Source organism: Hylaeus volcanicus, chromosome 6, assembly GCF_026283585.1.
Source record: "Hylaeus volcanicus isolate JK05 chromosome 6, UHH_iyHylVolc1.0_haploid, whole genome shotgun sequence".
Classification (NCBI taxonomy): domain Eukaryota; kingdom Metazoa; phylum Arthropoda; class Insecta; order Hymenoptera; family Colletidae; genus Hylaeus; species Hylaeus volcanicus.
Genome location: NC_071981.1, coordinates 18,903,966 through 18,921,634, shown reverse-complemented (window position 1 = coordinate 18,921,634; position 17,669 = coordinate 18,903,966). Strand labels below are relative to the sequence as shown.

The window sequence follows — 17,669 nt, the reverse complement described above, 5'->3', positions numbered from 1 at the left end:
GAAAAAGATTGAATATGCACGCATAACAATCCTATATACAAAGTACCTCAAAAACTTGTACTCTATCCAATAATCTGATTTTGTACAGCATACGCAATTTCAAATTTTAAAACATTTGTGAAATTTGTGAAATTTACTTTTTCGCTTCATCTCGATAGAAATCGCTTACACAACTTTTAATTGCCCTAGTATCTACAGAATTACAAACAATTCGATCCACTAAATTCTTGGATATTTAACGAGTGATTAATTTCTTACAGGTCATCAACCTCAATTCTTGTCACACTCCAAATGTAAACGACTGTAGTTTGAATTAACACCAATTATTGCGTTTCTTAAAAATAAAAATACTGAAAATAATAATAACGATACATACTTCTGCGCGACAAAAAGTCGATGGCACGCATTAAAAGAACTATATATATATATGTACTTAATATTGCAGTTAAAGGAAAAATTGAGCTACTCAGATGCCCGAATCGTATAGTTTGCCTGCAACAACGATAACAAGCAACGGTTATATCGTTGGATAAAAAAAATGCTCCGCAAACGTTATGGACAATTCTGAAGGCACCTAATCATCAAAGCTGATTTAGAACACTTTAAGCGTGCCCCTAGAACCGCTTCGTCGAATATGTGCGTCATGTGGCACAATTGATCGATATCAATTACGCGAAGCCGCTTAACTAATATTACAAATTCAACGTCCGTGAGCTTTATCCGAAGTTACGTACTTATGCTAGAAAATCGAATATTTACAAGCCCTATCCTATCACAGGGTACTGAGTTACGGTCCGCCCGAAACGTCCAATGACGTTCACCGAGAAGTCAAACTTCCGACGTTGATTCTCGGCGTGTAGTTGCAGCTATGGTGGTGCAGAATGAGGAGGCTGGGGTCAGCAATTTGTAGTTCCACAGTGCTTTTCGTTCGCGAAATACGACACGGACACCACGTCCCCGCCGACATTTATTAAACACTGACCCTAAAATTGTATCATAAGAGACACGATAAAAAATTACGACTGAGATTATTCAAATAAATTGGACAATTTCCGTTGAAATAGTAACTTAACAATGAAGAATTACACCATAACTTACCTGATTTTTATGAGGACTGTGAAGAAGCACACACTTAGTCATGAAAAATGCCACCATTGCGTTACCTCCCAAGGCCGTAATGTGTGCCCGAACGATCGCCAAAACCTCCATTACAAAACTATGCGTAAACCCGCTCAAACCGCCGTTCTATCACAAACAAAAGTTTCCATCGTTTCGTGTTACCATTTACTTTTTATTAAATACTAAGTCTAACACGTTAAACAAACCTCTCTGATCGATGTGCTTTCACGAATAAAGAAAAAGTTCAAGTTTCCTAAGTACCTCTCGATGCGACCACCTGGCAAATAAGACAGAGGCGTTATATCCACGCCGTATCTTCCCTTTAAAGGCACCTGTAAAACATGGATTCACTTTAGTCGTATATTCTGTAGTATTATTCTTAAGTAGTTCTGTAATATTATTTTTTTTTAAATTTACATGTTTGTGTTTATGCATCGCGTGAATTTTCGTCCGCAGTGGTGAACGAGTTCTGGATTTCAAGCCTGGGGTATTAATCAGAGTGGAGGAGTTTAGTGTGACAATATTGGATGCATTGTCCGACGAAACCTCGGCATGGTCCACGTCAAGATTGAATATCATATCACTGTCATCTAAACAAACCATTCTAATAAGTATTTGAAGTTAAGAAATTTGGTTTGATCGGTGGAGCATATTGCTAAATACTCTGATAAATGTTTCAAACAAAATAAAACTCAACACGATTGAATCGTTTACCAGATTTCTTAACTTGATCCTTGCTGATGGAATGGGTCATTAGCTTCTTTTTCAACTTGTTCACTTTTACCGGATCCCCTAATCCAAGAGCCATACCGATTACCGTAAATTGTATTTCGTCTGGTTCCGGAAGTGCCAATTTAAACTGCATATCGCAAAGTGCACAAGGTATCATTCTCCTCAGCTTGAAGTATACGGACTAGAACAGATAAGTTTTTTAGCTTTATAGCTATTACAATTTCAAAACGCTTAATTTAATAAAAGTTCCAAATGAAAGTACTTGAAGTAAACGGGCGAAATATTTTGAAGGCATAGACGCAAACTGTCCTGCTGGTATCTTTGTCCTCGAAATTTGCGTGAACATCTGTAAATTCCTTACAATCTCCAATTCGTCAAGACCAGGTATAGTTTGCGTATTTACTACGTGGAAATCATCTGGAGGTCTGTCGTCCATCAGCAACGATATTCGATCCATATCTTCGATGTCGTCTACTTCTAATACGCAGGCATCTCTAGTACCAACATTAAAATCTAAATCTGGCAGATCTTCGTCCGATTCATCTGTATCCGAAGTTGTAACTCGTCCGTTTTCAACATCCTGCGATAACAAATCATTTTTTTTTTTTGTCAAATATAATTAAAGAAAAGGGATCCAAACTTAAAAAAATTAATCCAATGCCTCTAACAAACTTTATTTTTCGTTCAAATAGAATTAATAAAAATATTAGAAGCAGTGGTACACCTACGCTAACTTGTTTGAGACGATAGAACTCTCTGTTTTTTTTAACAGTTTCGACCAGAGTCTTCTGAATTTTCGCTAATTGCTCCTCTTTGGGCCAAGAATTCCCAGATGCGATTTGCGGTATAGAAGGGGTGGGTAATGCGGTTAAAAAGACAGCAGTGCCCACAGCCATGCCGATGATCAATCGCTCTCCAACAGAAACTTGTAGCTTCAAGCCAAATATTGCGTTCATCCCTTTAACCTTTAATTTGTTTAATAACAAACTATGTAATTCGTACTCCAAGAACGGCAAACAGTCCGATATCTCTTTGGCATTTAATTCTCCTCGAAGATCTTTTTTGGTCTTGCACGCGGTTGCTTGTATAATACATCCTCGTCCTGTCATTAATACGTTTTCCGGTAGCTCTATTGTTGTGAACATTACGTCTGGTACCCTGGCGCGCTTGCATATAGCACATTTCGAGACGTTCACGCGAAACGGAACGCTCACCTCGTTGTAAGGTAAATGACAGAGACTGCACTTGCTTTGGAATTGAACTTCGTGATCCTTGCTCTCAGATGTGTGTCTCACTTTGCCAGTTTGATGCGTTGAAACAGGCGCAGACGCCTCAGTTTCGCTTTTCTCTGCTTTCACAGGTATTGGTTTTTGTTGAGTTTTCTCGCGTTCTGTTTCTACGGGATTTACGATTGATCCTGATTGTCCTTTGCCGATGAAAACATTATCCGGCTCCTGATTTGAATTGTAAAGATTAATTACTGCTGCTGTGCCGTAAGCGTTCAGTACGCAAACATCATCACTGTAATAAAGCGAACGACAAATGAGACCTTCGGAAAACAAAGAATAATAATTTTGGGTTGTATCATAATTCTTACCAAATACTAGTTTCTTCCTTATAACCAATGACTACATTGCACGCTAATGCTCTTGCATGCGATCGAACTTCCATCCTAACTTCTTTCCACCAAGCATCGCGACTTTCAGGCTCTTCTAAATTACTAATTCTTTCTAATAGCTTGACTGATCTTGAACTCACAAGGCCACCTGTCTCAATGTACACACATTATGACTAAATTTTGCAATCGAAATATATGAAACATTGTATTCATAGTGACACTATAGTTTTCAATGGATTCTTTGAGAATTATAGTACTTACCAATGTGTAAAATAAAACCTGCTGGATACTGTTGCATAGTGATAAATGGGTATTCTAACATTTCAAATGCATCCTGATTCATTGTTCTTATCACAGCATTTGATGTCTTCAGAAATCCAGTCATTGACCGATCTGTTCCCAGAGAATTACCTAAAACACACATTATCCCATTGAATCCCATTCAAAATATCTAACATCCATCATTAGTTACAAGACGATATGTTTATCAAACTTATTGTTAGGTCGTTTCCACTATTCTCATAATAATCACATCAATTAAGGATGAAACTCACCTTTTGGGGTAATACTCAAGTCAGAATCACTGGACCTTCGATGCAATGATGCAGTGGGTTGTGCCTTAGTTGTTGGTATCTGAGATACTTTTGACACCACGGAAGGAACAGCCGGAAGTGGATATGATGGACTTAGAGATGCCTCGTCCTGTTGCCTGTGATCGGGAGAAGGACGGGACACACACGAGTTGTAAGTAATATTAGCAGTGTTAGTAATATTAGTAAATTCATCATCATTTGATACTTCTCTTATTATATTACAAATGCTATGACTCTTATATACCGCAGGATCTATGGATGTGGATGATATTGAAGGGTTAGTATCTCTTGGCCTTAGTTCCTTCATTTCTATAATGCTACCATTGTCCTTAACCGAATCGCTGCTATGACTATCTACAGTTAATTCCTTGGGAGTAATTTCATAGGACACAGAATCGACCGCGGATCTTCTGATGGGAAAGCTTCGTTTTGAACGAAATGATTCAGTTGTTCTGCGTAAGCGTGATTTAATTAACATATCGCTAGTGATTATGCTTTCGAGAGAAGAATTGTAGGAAGAGGTATCAGGCATGGATTCGTTTATAATTTCTGTATGGTTGAAATTCTGAAGGCGCCTCCTTAGACACCGATTATACAAATTTTTATGCAAGTTCCTGGGATTAATATTCCTGTATACTTTATCCCGTCTTTTCCTTCTGAACCGACCGTTACCATTATTGTTGTAACCTTCTGAATATTCCATCATCTTTGTATCAATTATTCTAATTAAATCTAACATGCGCCGTTGTCTATTCTTATGCGTTGTATCGTGCACGTCATTGCATGAAGACTGTATTAAACTTTCAATGCTAGACGAAGTTTTCGACATAGAGTCTGCAATTACTTTGTGGTCCATATCTTCTCTTACATTAGATTCTTCGTACGTATGAAACTGAAATTGCGGTAACGACGGCAATGAATGCGTTGATGCGCTAAACTTCAATACGTTATGCTCTTCTAACTTGTCAAAACGTTCTCTTTCTTTAAAAGAATTTTCAAGAGGGCCATTGTACGTTTCTTCGAGCACAGAAATAAATCCTTCTTTTTTATACGTTTGGTTAATAGTTGCATCTTTATCTTTTCTTTCTATGTCACTTGTATTCTGCAATAAAAAATATGCAGAAACGGATACTTCAGATTCATTGGTAGAAGATAAATCATCATTTATGTTATCTATGTCATCTCCTGTTACAAAAGTTTCATTGCGTTGTTTAGACGTTTCACATTTTTCAGAATCGTTAATATTAGCAATCGATTTGTTCTCCGTTTTAATTAACGCGGAGTCGCTTTCTTTAACTTCTAAGAAGAAAGGAAGACGCATTTCTACTGGTGTACTCGTTGCGAGGGGTTGACTGAATTCTTGCGAATTACTCATGCTCGGTTGACTTTGCATATCATCCCCAGTGTTTTTATCAAATCCTGTTGTAGGTACAGGTGTTTCAGAAGTAACATTTTCTATCGTTGCTTTTATAGTTTCTTCTTTTTTTTCTACTTCATCTATGATGGGACATGAATTTTTCACAGAATCATTTTGTGATTCCGTATTATATCTTAAATCAGATGACATTTGATCCATAGATGAATATTTAATAAGTGGAGGCGTGCTTTCTTCGTGAAGGGGACGCATTTCGGTATCCGTCCTTTGTAATATTATTTGCCATGATCTCGTTTTCAATGGGGGGAAAGTATTAGTCTTGGAGAGTGTTTTCGCAACTTTCTTGTTTACTTGTAATGCATAATCACTTGGAAACTTTGAACCGCGTAGAATGCCATATTTGGCGCTGTCGATTGAAGACTCGTCTGAAAAATCATTAGAGCTAGGCGTGTTTTCTTCAAATGAGGAATCATGTTGTTCCTTTATTTGTTCTTTTGATTTTACACGAGTTTCATCTTTGCAGTCAACTCGCTTTCCTCTCTTCTGACTTTCACGATTTTCGATAACTTGATGTTCCGAATAGTCGTAATCTTCCTTTACGCTACTAGGTGGAGAAAGTTCTGTTGGAGTCTCATGACTTTCATTGACATTCTCCAAAGGTACGCTGTGTATAGATTTGATCAGAAGAGCTGCTATACCTTCTGTAGCTTTAGTGTTTTTCGATAGTTTTTCTTTCATTGGATTACGTATACTCACGATGGAAGATCTAGTTGAGATGCTTGATCGTGAACCGGTTATTTTGGTATCTGTATCGCTCGAACCAAATAACTTTTTCAAGTTTTTCACACGAACGTCCAATATGCCTTTATTGCCTTCGCCTCTTTCATCTTCCAAAGCCAACATCATTCTTACAGAGGCGTCTTGAATTACTGATTCCGATAAACTCGAGTAAGAGACTGCAGACATCTTTAAATCACTTTTCTTCGTTGGCTTTTCAGTAATCTTTGCGCCGTCTGATTCATCACAGGAATATTCATACGTTCTTACGGTTTGTTTTGGACTTCTAGAAAACTTTAAACGACGTGGAAAATTGTCTTTTATGTGCATGGGTCTCGTATTTGTAATAAGAGAATCAGGGATATGTGTAGGATTAACAGGATATAGCGGCATACTTTCATCGAGTCCTGCACGTTCCTTTTGTGCTTTGTGTTGTAAAAAGAATGCCCTATATAACACATGCAAGTGGGTAAAAAGAAAGATATCTATTAGTTCATGTATTGAAATTCTGATAATACAAATATAAAATGTAACTCTTCTAAAACTTAAATAGAAAAATAAAATTTGACTACGGTAACTATATTTAATTAAATAGTTTTGTATTGTTTTCCCACATTTCTTAAGAAATACAAAATCTTAGGGAATGGAATTTAACATTATCAAGTAATCAGTTATACATTTTTCGAATTATTAATGATCAAAGTTGGATGCGCGTGTAGCGTACCTAGTTTTATTTCCAGTATATCGCAGTGCTCCATTTTCTACATATTTCGTCCTGGTTTCTATGCACGCGCATCAGACCTCGATCTAGCTTCTATATACCAGATGTCCTAGAAAAATGATAAGCTGATTAGAAATTTATAAAATATCACTGTACCGTTTACAGCTTTGAGGAGAGTTTTGAGAAACTAAATTGTTCATTGTAACTAGTAATAAACAATATGTAAGCGAAATATAGAAATAATATAAGACTATGAAACTAGACAAATTTTACAGTAATATTTTATCATTTTTTAGGACACCATATACATAGAAGTTAAAGCGAAATTATTTTTGTAAAATTTAAACGTTCGCTTTACATTTATAAAAATGAATACTTTCCTGTACACATTGGTATATTTTCAAAATATATTAGTACATTATTACTTATCTACTTAGTATTAATATGTCTTGAAAAAAAAGCGATTCAAAATTTGTTTAATATTTTTGCTATCAAAAGAAAACAAACTTTCTTTGTAAAATGAAAAGGAATGTGGTATCACATACAAAATTTGTATCGAAAACTAGTATTTAAATTTTACTCCATGCATTTTGTTAATACTAAGCAGTATAAAAAATTACATACTACTCAAGAAATACATGTGCAGTAAAACAAATTTCAATACTTGATTAAATAACCAGCATTATAACTCACAACACAGAACACTAACATATCTGAAGTGTTACAGACTTTGCCAAATTAAAAAGCACTTAAATTAATATTAGGAGTTCAGAGCATAATTAATCCACAACTTGTTCATGAAAGAATTAAAACGCATTGCAATGTACTTACTCTTCAATGTTATCAGAGGGCAAGTTTAAAGTATCTTGTAACTTTACAAGAGTAACAGCAGTACCTATTCCGCGAGCCACAATACCAGATTCACCTTCCAGATCAAAATTTTGTAAATATCTATATTTAGGGAAATAATGAAATAATATCTTAAATGATCTTCAATTTTATGAAAAACAATTTCATAATATATTATCATACCCAATAACAGCATTTCCACCAAGATCCAATGCTTTCAGTCCAATTTTTCTCTGAACTTCCCCGCTAAGTTTAAAAAATAACGTTTGGCGTGCTTCATTTGAGGCTCTAGGTGTCCTTATTTTATCGATCCATTTGTATTCAGGATCGTCGCTAACAACTAATTCTTCTACAAAACCATGTATGCTCTGAGTATGATACCCATGAGGTATATTTGGTGCTAAAATAATATTATGCAATGTATCTATTATAAAGAATCCCGTTTACTTTTTAATAAATAAAGATATTTACAATAAAAAAATTGTACTCCACACGAGGATTGTCTGAACTTGTTAAAATCAGAAAATAATTCCACTTTAACTATAATATTAACTTCCCCACGAATACCATGCATTGTATCGTACACTGGTATCCACCCAGTCAAGACAGAACCTGAAATAACGAGATAATGCATCACCAAAGTTATTTAAACATTATCCATTTCAAAGCTTAATTACATACCACTCTGAGAACCAGTGTTTGTATTCATAGCAGCCTCCAGTGTCCAAATGTTTTTAACTGTAGGAGGAACTCCCGGCAACAATAATGGATTTAAATTTACATAAACTTTGCCTATTGCATCATTTGCAGAATATGTGTCATGGTCCATCAATCTAATTTGTAATGGTTCATCTTGCAGTTCAGAATCATCAACTTCAAATCGATACCATTCCGAATTCCATTGAGGATTCAGGGATTTTCTGCACACATCTGTCTTGTAAGTTATATTGCCAAACTTCAATTCGACATAAGCATCTGTTGTATCACCCGAACGATCCATTACTGGTAAATTACGTCCTGCTAATACTTTGACTTTTATTTTACCAGGCATTATGACTAATGATGGTTCTTCTAATGGAACTCTGTAATCAATATGTTAAGACTTATAATGTATCCTTCAAAATAACATTATTATTATAATTCGAGTAAATGTCGAAGAGACCTCTAAAAATAAAAAAATATTGTGATATTGAATATATGTTAATAAAATATTCAGTATTTCAGAAAACATAATATTTATGAATGTTAAAAGCAAGTATACAATATATTTAAACTATGTTACAATACTCACATCAAAAGGTATGAGTCATTTTCAATTCATTTAATCTACTAGTGGATTTTTATTTATGATTAACACTTAGAAACTTTAATTTAGCAGATATATATTAAAATACACTGTATTAATCATTTTCGTGTAGGCAGAGTTTTATATTTATTTGCAAAGTGTTAAATTGATGTTTGTTTACGATCACATCTTCAGAACTATGCATCACTGTGCATCGCGTGTTCGTTTATTTTTACTCTAGGTAAAACAAATAATTTATTTTACGAGTTCTACGATGTATACAGAACAACGTTTACAAGAATACTTTGCATAGCGAATTCGATAAAAATGACATGTAAATTTCTTAATAACGATTCTAATTACTAATTTTATCGATTACTTTAACGCCACTGGTACTCTTCAGCTTACCCTATTGTATTGCCAATAACGTTCGAAATCCAAATATTTTGTGCAAGAACATTATAATTGGAATTGGAGAGCTCCCAGATTATTGCTCTTTAAGGAATTTCTGCGTTTTATTGCGTTAAACGTAAAGCATCGTGCAATTTATACATTTTCTATATCACATACTTCTATTTTAGGTTACAGGACAGTGAGTGTTGTCAAGTGTTGTAAGTACACGTTGTACTTTAATTGAAAATTTATAAATATATTACCGACTGAGCATTTGTTATTGATTTCAATATGTATTTAGTTCAATGAAAGTGTCACAGGTGCTGATTTGCAATGAAGACAGTAAAGATCTTTTTTTCATGAGGACAAGGTTATTCGATATATAGGATGTAAATTTGTGCTACTGTTATAAATAAAATAAAAATTAAGAAATAAATTAGTTGGAAACGTGTTACATTTTCTAGGAATATATTCTATCCAGGTTTTAAGCTTCATGATAAAATTAATGGGAATTAGTGATGTAAAAATGGATGGAACTTAGGATTTTTAGTATGATGTTAGACTACAAAAAAAGGAGTTATAAAACCAAAAAATTAAAAAAATTTAGAAATTTAGCCTACTCTAAAAATTGTTTTAATTCAAAATTGAAAATTGGTCAAGGTTTAGTTTCATTTTTTCGCGGTAGATTAGCATGGCAGGAGAGGGGGACAGATTTCTCTTCCCTTTAGGCTAAAATTTACCATACAACTTTGTTAATGTTTATGTCATAATTATTATTATATTAATTATTAACATGAAGAATGAAATACGGTAAAGAGATTCATACTTTGACTAAAATTACTGGTTACATTAACTTTTCTCCTTTTAGTAGCTTTTTTATGTAGAAACCAAATGGATAAAGCTTCAATCTCATCCATTATTTCAGAAAGGTTTTCACTGAATGTGTATTCAGTGTACTCGGAGTACACACGGTATGTGTATTCCGAGCCAAAACAATCGACGACTGAACGCTTACCGCAAACGGCGCTGCAGTCGGAAATCTTCGCATCTTACAACACTGTCTGATGTCACCACCTGGCATTTCCTTTACGTCAAGTAAGATGTGTAAAAGTGAATCTTGCTCTAGAGTAGTTTATGACTATACTACTATATGGCTCGTGTATTTTTCGTAATTCTTCTTGGTTAGATTTTGTACCCTCCTTAACGTATAGGTTAAGTAAATCTACTCGTATAAAGTTAAATATACTTAGCCATCATGTACGAAGAATATAACGAGGTAAGTATTGATTGGACAATAATGAGATAAAATTATTATTACGTCAATGAAGTTAATATTTATAAAATTTTCAGTATGATACATACGATGACTATGGACCAACAGACGTCCACAGTGACCAATATGACAGAGTAACTTACCGTCAAGTGCCAGAAGTTGTACGAAATTTTCTGGTATTCTTACGAAATTGCATAAATGAAGGAATGATTTTTGAGATACAAAATCTTTATGAAACATCATTTCCGAAAATATCAGAACAGTTGTTCGATAAGTCTTCTTGGCCAGATGCTCAAGCAGTTGCACATATAGTTGACAATGATCTGGTGTTCCTCACTCTCTATAAGGAACTGTATTATCGTCATATTTATGCTAGAATGCAGGGGCCGACATTGGAACAACGTCTTGGTTCTTTTTATAATTATTGCGATCTTTTTAATTACATATTACATCCAGAAACACCAGTTCAATTGGAGTTACCCGATCAATGGTTATGGGAGCTCATTGATGAATTTGTTTATCAATTTCAATCTTTCACGCAATATCGTGCAAATATATCCAATAAAACACCAGAAGAAATTGAAAACTTGAATGCTCATAACAAAATATGGGATGTACTTTGTGTTTTAAATGTTTTACATTATTTGGTTGACAAATCAAAAATCAAGAGTCAGTTAGAAGTATACGCGAGCGGTGGAGATCCAGACTCTGTTGCAGGTGTATTTGGAAGACATTCTTTGTATAAGATGCTTGGATATTTCTCTCTTGTAGGCTTGTTACGCTTACATTCTCTCTTGGGAGATTATTATCAAGCTATCAAAGTGCTAGAGAATGTAGAACTCTATAAAAAAAGTGCATACTCTCATGTACCTGGTTGTCAGATATCAACTGCATATTATGTTGGTTTTGCATATATGATGATGCGTAGATACGCAGATGCAATCAGAACATTTTCTGGTATTTTGTTATATATTCAAAGAACAAAGCAATTATTCGCGACAAGAAGTTACCAGAACGATCAAATTAATAAGCAAACAGATCAGATGTATCATTTGTTAGCTATCTGTCTCGTGCTTCATCCCCAATGTATAGATGAAGGATTACAACAGGCACTTCGAGATAAAAATTATCATGAAAAAATGTATAAGATGCAATATGGAGATTTAGTAGAATTCGAATCATGCTTTCTATTTGCATGCCCAAAATTCTTGTCCCTCACTCCGCCGAATCCTGAAAATCCGAATGAGGACTGTGTACGAGAAGCAATCAAGCACCAGACTCAAGTCTTTATGGACGAAGTAATTCAGCAGAAAATGTTACCAACAATTCGTTCATATTTAAAATTATATACTACTTTACCATTAAGTAAACTGGCCACATTTATGTGTAGCAATAACAGATCTGAAGAAAATTGGGATTTGGAAAAAGAAGTTAGCACTCTAACTATTCATTTATTATGTTTTAAGCATAAAATGAAAAATATTGTTTGGACAAAGGGTGCATCTGGATTGGATGGCAAATTTCAATCTGGTTCGGAGGTAATTTATTTATTGATATGAGTTTTCGTTATTCTCTATTAGCTATGAAAAATAATAATTTTGTAATGTATATTATTATTACAGTTGGACTTTTATATTGATCATGATATGATCCATATTGCTGATACTAAAGTAGCGCACCGTTACGGTGACTTCTTCATACGAAAGATTCTGAAGTTTGAAGAGTTAAATCGAAAGTTACACCACATAAAAATTTAAATGTCACGATGAAATGATATTTACTAAAAAAAAATAAAGTATTAATTAATAATAAATATGTGTCTTTATTATGATTATAATATTTAAAATACACAATCATGTTAATAGGTACTTCCGACGACATTTTATTGTGTATAATCATAAAATTCAAAAACATTATAATCAATCATTTTAATAGGCACTTCAAAAGCACTATGATACAATTTTGTACAACAATCTTGTGTCAAAAACAACTATAGAATATGACATACTCTTATTATTAAAATACAATGCATTTATAAAATATTCAATTTTAATTTTTGATATTGTGAAGATAGTCATCATCAATGGCCTATATAATCTAGTTCATTTAAAAGACCAAACAAAATATTTGCATTTGCATAATATTAGTAGTTTTATCGTCAAAAAACTTGTCATTAAATATACTTTGCATATTGTTAGAAATAATGTATATTTGAAAATATATATAACCATTCTTATAATCCATACAGTAAAAAATTGTTAAATGAGATTAGAATTATTTTTAATTATACGCGTATCATTATCCCCTTTGTCATACATAACTTGGCATGCTGCTGATAAAATGTTAGGCTGGAATGATATAGATGATACTTTCAAGCTATGAAGATAGTGAAAGAACCGATTTCCTCTCTTATTATTTATGTTAGCTCTGCACTCTTCTGCTCTACATATCGTTCTTACAGATGGAAGATAATCTGTAGACATAATTCGACGATCGAGTACTAAAGATGTGGTGTTCGATAATGCTACATTAATTCCTTTATTTAGTTGTTTTTTTAATCCAATATTATGTTGATATCGAGTTCCATCAAATTCATTTAATTTATCTTTATACATAACTTTTTTACTTATCCACTCAGCCATGTTTAAACATATATTATTTGAAACAGAATATGGATCAGTATTCTCAATTAAAGACAGGCTAGGCTGTGTATTTATTTGCCACAAGTTTAACGCACTATCCTCTACTTCGATTAAAGACGACAATAAAACTATGTTATCTAATCTATGTGCTACATCGTTTAATACATCTATATTATCATTCGCTACGTTTTTGCCTGGAATCCTTTTTGTTCTTTGTCTTTTACTCGCTTTAATTGCTGGTTTATACAAACAATGTCGCATATTTTGCCAAAATGAGTGCTTAAAAGTTATAGACTGTTCAAACATTTGTATGGGACCAGATAGCAATAAATATTGTAACTGTAGTATAGCTTTGCGTAAATCACCAGATTGCATCAGTTCCTATGAACAAAAAGTTCTGTGATATAATATTACATTCTCTTGGTTTCTACTACTTATTTACAATTTATAATATATTCGAATTTTATAGTAACAATACTTACTGTTATACAATCATTTGGAAGTTTGTAACCAGTTTCTGCCAATGAAATCAGTTCTAATAAAGCAAGCACTTTACTCCCAGTAGGACTTTGAAAATAAATTCTATTTTGTTGAGGTGCCATTTTAGTTAAATGTGGACAAACATCTCTACACGTCATGATAATTGGACGTTTTGTATTTGATGCTAATTGATATGTAGCGGAAGTGAAACCTTCGTCTTCTTCAAACACAAGATCAATGTCTTCTATAAGAATGAGCGAATTTTGTGGTATTTTCTTTGGTAAAATTTCATCTGAAATTGAATTAAAAAGAGGAATTGCATTGTTCTCTTTTTTAATTCGATGTGATTTAGTTGCTTCTTCCAATTCTTTCAACAGTTTTTTTCCAGTTCTTCTAGACGATGCATTTACTTCTAATACACTAAACAAAACAGGGTTCTTTTTCAATTACTACATGTAATCTAAAATATTTAAATGCATTATATAAATATTAATAGTGTGTACTAACGTGTAACCGAATTCTTCTGCTAATGCATATACAGTAGCAGTCTTTCCACTACCATGTGGTCCTAGTAATACAGCTACCTGATTATTTCCACTAATCCTTGAATAACTACTATCCGATGAATAAAATTCATCTCCACTACTATCATTCTCATTCGTAAATGTTGCTTTCCATCCAATTAACCATTCTCTCAATTTTGCAGCAGCTTCTTCATTTCCAACTACCTCCTTAGCATTTTTTGGTCTATACTTATAAGTCCAGCTACAACCTTCAATTTCATCTGATTTATGTTTATGTTTAGATGTTTCACTTTTTTCAGATTGTTTACTTCTTTTACTTTTTGTTTTTAATGTTACTGCTTTGTTAGAATTTCTACCAAAAGCGAATAAAATAATATTCCACATTTCTCTTACATCTGGACAATTCTTTTCTATTTCTGTTAATACTTCCTGAACTTTTGGTTTCTTAATATTTTTTGGTAATTTTAACTTTATTTCAGAAACGTCTATTACACATTTATAGTTGTATATATTTAAATCTGGAACATATTGATTGCAAATCTTTTCTGGAATATCGAAGTTGTCTATTAAATTGCTACTTAATTTGGTTAATTGCGTAACGTGACTAATACTTGGAAATGGTAATACACCAAAACTATTTACTTTTCTATCTATATTTTTATTACTTTTATCTGTTATATCTGGCTGTAAAAACAATTGTCGCGCTGCTATAGTTTCTGGATCTGGTTTTTGTCGTTTTGTAAATAAAGGAGCCAATTTATCAGTCGGCTTTCTCTTTGAATTATCATCATTAATTATGCAGTTTGTTTTATTTAATTTAACTTCAGTAACATTTTCTAAATTGGAGTCAACAAAATCGGTTAAATTTTTATTTTGTGTTAAAATTGACTCGCACTTATGAGACATGAATTTATGTTTATTTTCAAATTGGGTTTTTGAATGTTTTTTGTCTTGGATTATAATATCCTCACATTCTAATTGCTCAAGTTCCTGTAGTTTTTTTGGTATACTTTTCTTGCTCTTATTGTTCAATAATAAATTTTCTGAACAAACACTTTTAATTCTTTCAGATTTTTTCGATTTTTCCATGTTTAACTTAGTTTTGCTTCTTGGCGAGAGTATTTCTTCAACACTAACATTTTCTGCTTTTAAAAAATATTAAAAAGAAATATTTAAATAAGGAAAACAGACACGTACAAGTAATAATAAATAAAAATCAAAGAATCAGCGATCAAAGTGTACAAATTCATTGCCTACAACCAAAATATAATTTGGGAGGCTTCTAGATTTTTTTTTCATCATATGTAATAAATTTGTTTTAAATATTGGACAATTATTATTTTATTATATTTACCGAATTATAAATTACCTGACAAAGAATTTTCATCCTTGCAATTTCGAAGCTTAACTCTTAAGGACCATCTACGTTTATGATTGTTTTGCTGTTGTTTATGTTCTGCTTTTGTTTGTGATATATTAATATTTTCAGATTCTATAATACTAATATCATCTATTTGAGAGAAATGTAAATTTGATCTATTTTTCCTATTTGGTCGTACTTCATTCTTTGAGTTTGAAATGCACCCACTGTGTTTAACAGAATTTTCTGTCATGTGCACGTCAGCTTTGACTACAATAGTAGACATATCCGATATATTTGTGTGTGTTAAGTTCATCGGTGTTTTGCTATCAGATAAAATAAAAAATTTTAATGTAAAATTGAAATTATTGCTTATTGAATGAAAGAAAATTCTGTTACCTGAAGTAATTTAATATGCCATGTGGTTGTCTTTGTGTTAAAACAGGTGTGCTTACATTATCTTTCTTCTCTCCCATTTTAAAAGCTTTTATACGATTTTGAATAATTCGGTCCACCTTTTCACCTTCCTCTATTTCTGACAATTTTCTTTTGGAATATCCTTTTTTATCTGCTAAAGCTATAAGCCTTTCTTTAGAACGTTTTATTTTCTTTCTATATTCTTCGGTATTCCTAGTTGTTTCGTCAGTTGGAGAAGGAAGTTTTGTCGGAGATATTCGTTGCATTGGTTTGTTGCTACTCATAATAATTTTAAAAGCATTAGATTCTTCGAGACAATCTTCCTGTTCATTTGGGTCATCAGAATCAATAATTAATAAGTCTAGATCGTCAGTATCATCCTTGTTTTTAAATGAACTATTTAAGCTTGTATCAGTATTAGTGTCTTCTTTAGCTTTCAATTTTTTCTTATAACTCTTATCATTGTTTAAAGAATTTCGAGAATTTTGTTTTTCACTTCGACTTTTCGGTCTCGTGTCGAAGATATCTTCATTTTCTAATAACAAACAATTCAAGTCTTCATTTTGGAATTTTTGCGATGGTAATTTCGATGAGGATGATCTTTTCGATGTTTCACGTGAATTTTTTTTCACGTTACTTACTTTGGTTAATGGAGTACGTGTTTTATCAATCATGTCATTATTGTTTTCTATAACATCACATTCTGTTTCTTTATTATTAGTTCGAGATATTTTGTTTTTAACACGATTATGCTTTTTATTCAAACCATCTTTAGATCCAATTTCTTCCTTCGTATAATCGTTAGAACGTATTGTGATTTCGCTAGATTTTACAGTGTCTACAAAATATTGTGTGATATTTTTCATCCTTCATCACTGCACGAGAAAAACTACAAAAATGCAAACGATATTGTAAAAGTAATCAGTTTAACACTTATTCTTGTTACACGCGTAGCGTAAGATTTTGGCGCCATGACACTATGCGTTGGTATTAAAATAGATTTGATTGCAATATTCCCGCCATTTATTTTAGATCATTATTGGCAAGGGCACTAGGAATTACAATTTTTACTATGTTCGCGTCTTTCAAATTAATTTTTGTTATAAAAAGACTTAGTCTTTAATAAAACTAACAAGTTTATTGTGCAAATATATCTTATTCTATGCCAAATACAATATTTTTATATTATTATTATGAATGGGAGTGCAAACATTACGACACAGATGTAACGGAAGCGTATTCAATCTTCTTATTGGTAGAGCACTTACGCTCGCCAACCGATTCTACGAATCATAATGCAGAACGTGGTTAGCACTCTATAGTAGGGATAGTGTTATGTAGAGGCCTTCTTTAATCAAAAAGACGTAAACATTTCAAAACTCTACATAGCATCAAGAAAGAAATACATTTACATTACATTTATCTATTATTACGTGCAGCTTGCACTGGAATACCATATACCAGTGATGGGTAAAACCCTAGGTTTTGAATAAATCTGAAGTTTGCCGATA

At 32.9% G+C, this 17,669-nt stretch overlaps 3 protein-coding genes across 9 annotated transcripts; 1 reads left to right on the top strand and 2 right to left on the bottom strand.

Annotated features, from left to right (window-relative positions):
• Positions 1–234: 234 nt before the first annotated feature.
• Positions 235–10,366, bottom strand: LOC128877801 (C2 domain-containing protein 5). 5 transcript variants are annotated; one of them, XM_054125339.1, is made up of 15 exons: positions 10,289–10,366; positions 8,466–8,866; positions 8,256–8,396; positions 7,968–8,184; positions 7,767–7,886; positions 4,024–6,662; positions 3,731–3,880; positions 3,449–3,617; positions 2,580–3,372; positions 2,114–2,431; positions 1,834–2,032; positions 1,537–1,709; positions 1,326–1,451; positions 1,099–1,245; positions 235–983 (listed from the first exon to the last, which is right to left on the bottom strand). In XM_054125339.1, the coding sequence occupies exons 2-15, from the start codon at positions 8,833–8,835 to the stop codon at positions 897–899; spliced, it is 5,649 nt and encodes a 1,882-aa protein (XP_053981314.1). In that variant the 5' UTR covers positions 8,836–8,866; positions 10,289–10,366; the 3' UTR covers positions 235–896. The 5 variants fall into 5 exon arrangements, with proteins under 5 accessions (XP_053981314.1, XP_053981311.1, XP_053981316.1 ...); XM_054125336.1 differs by lacking the exon at positions 10,289–10,366 and adding an exon at positions 9,478–10,192; XM_054125341.1 differs by lacking the exon at positions 10,289–10,366 and adding an exon at positions 9,478–10,099 and having other exon boundaries at positions 4,024–4,178.
• A 160-nt stretch (positions 10,367–10,526) lies between these two features.
• On the top strand, positions 10,527–12,548 carry LOC128877803 (eukaryotic translation initiation factor 3 subunit L). Its single transcript, XM_054125345.1, has 3 exons — positions 10,527–10,738; positions 10,813–12,273; positions 12,358–12,548. Exons 1-3 carry the CDS (start codon positions 10,718–10,720, stop codon positions 12,490–12,492), a joined length of 1,617 nt encoding a protein of 538 aa, XP_053981320.1. The 5' UTR covers positions 10,527–10,717; the 3' UTR covers positions 12,493–12,548.
• A 52-nt stretch (positions 12,549–12,600) lies between these two features.
• Positions 12,601–17,265, bottom strand: LOC128877802 (ATPase family AAA domain-containing protein 5). 3 transcript variants are annotated; one of them, XM_054125344.1, is made up of 6 exons: positions 16,800–16,940; positions 16,141–16,693; positions 15,751–16,067; positions 14,365–15,526; positions 13,860–14,277; positions 12,601–13,758 (listed from the first exon to the last, which is right to left on the bottom strand). In XM_054125344.1, the coding sequence occupies exons 2-6, from the start codon at positions 16,440–16,442 to the stop codon at positions 12,994–12,996; spliced, it is 2,964 nt and encodes a 987-aa protein (XP_053981319.1). In that variant the 5' UTR covers positions 16,443–16,693; positions 16,800–16,940; the 3' UTR covers positions 12,601–12,993. The 3 variants fall into 3 exon arrangements, with proteins under 3 accessions (XP_053981319.1, XP_053981317.1, XP_053981318.1); XM_054125342.1 differs by having other exon boundaries at positions 16,141–17,265; XM_054125343.1 differs by having other exon boundaries at positions 14,365–15,523; positions 16,141–17,264.
• Positions 17,266–17,669: the final 404 nt, after the last annotated feature.

Coding starts and splice junctions, on each gene's coding strand:
- LOC128877801 (XM_054125339.1), bottom strand. CDS start 8,835: ATGCCTGGTAAAATAAAAGTCAAAGTATTAGCAGGACGTAATTTACCA. Junction 3,618..3,730: donor AGGTTTTATTTTACACATTG/GTAAGTACTATA, acceptor ACATTGAGACAG/GTGGCCTTGTGAGTTCAAGA. Junction 2,432..2,579: donor ATCGTCTCAAACAAGTTAGC/GTAGGTGTACCA, acceptor TTGTTATCGCAG/GATGTTGAAAACGGACGAGT.
- LOC128877802 (XM_054125342.1), bottom strand. CDS start 17,024: ATGAAAAATATCACACAATATTTTGTAGACACTGTAAAATCTAGCGAA. Junction 16,068..16,140: donor GGCATATTAAATTACTTCAG/GTAACAGAATTT, acceptor TTTATCTGATAG/CAAAACACCGATGAACTTAA. Junction 14,278..14,364: donor GCAGAAGAATTCGGTTACAC/GTTAGTACACAC, acceptor TGTTTTGTTTAG/TGTATTAGAAGTAAATGCAT.
- LOC128877803 (XM_054125345.1), top strand. CDS start 10,718: ATGTACGAAGAATATAACGAG. Junction 10,739..10,812: donor TGTACGAAGAATATAACGAG/GTAAGTATTGAT, acceptor TAAAATTTTCAG/TATGATACATACGATGACTA. Junction 12,274..12,357: donor AATTTCAATCTGGTTCGGAG/GTAATTTATTTA, acceptor TTATTATTACAG/TTGGACTTTTATATTGATCA.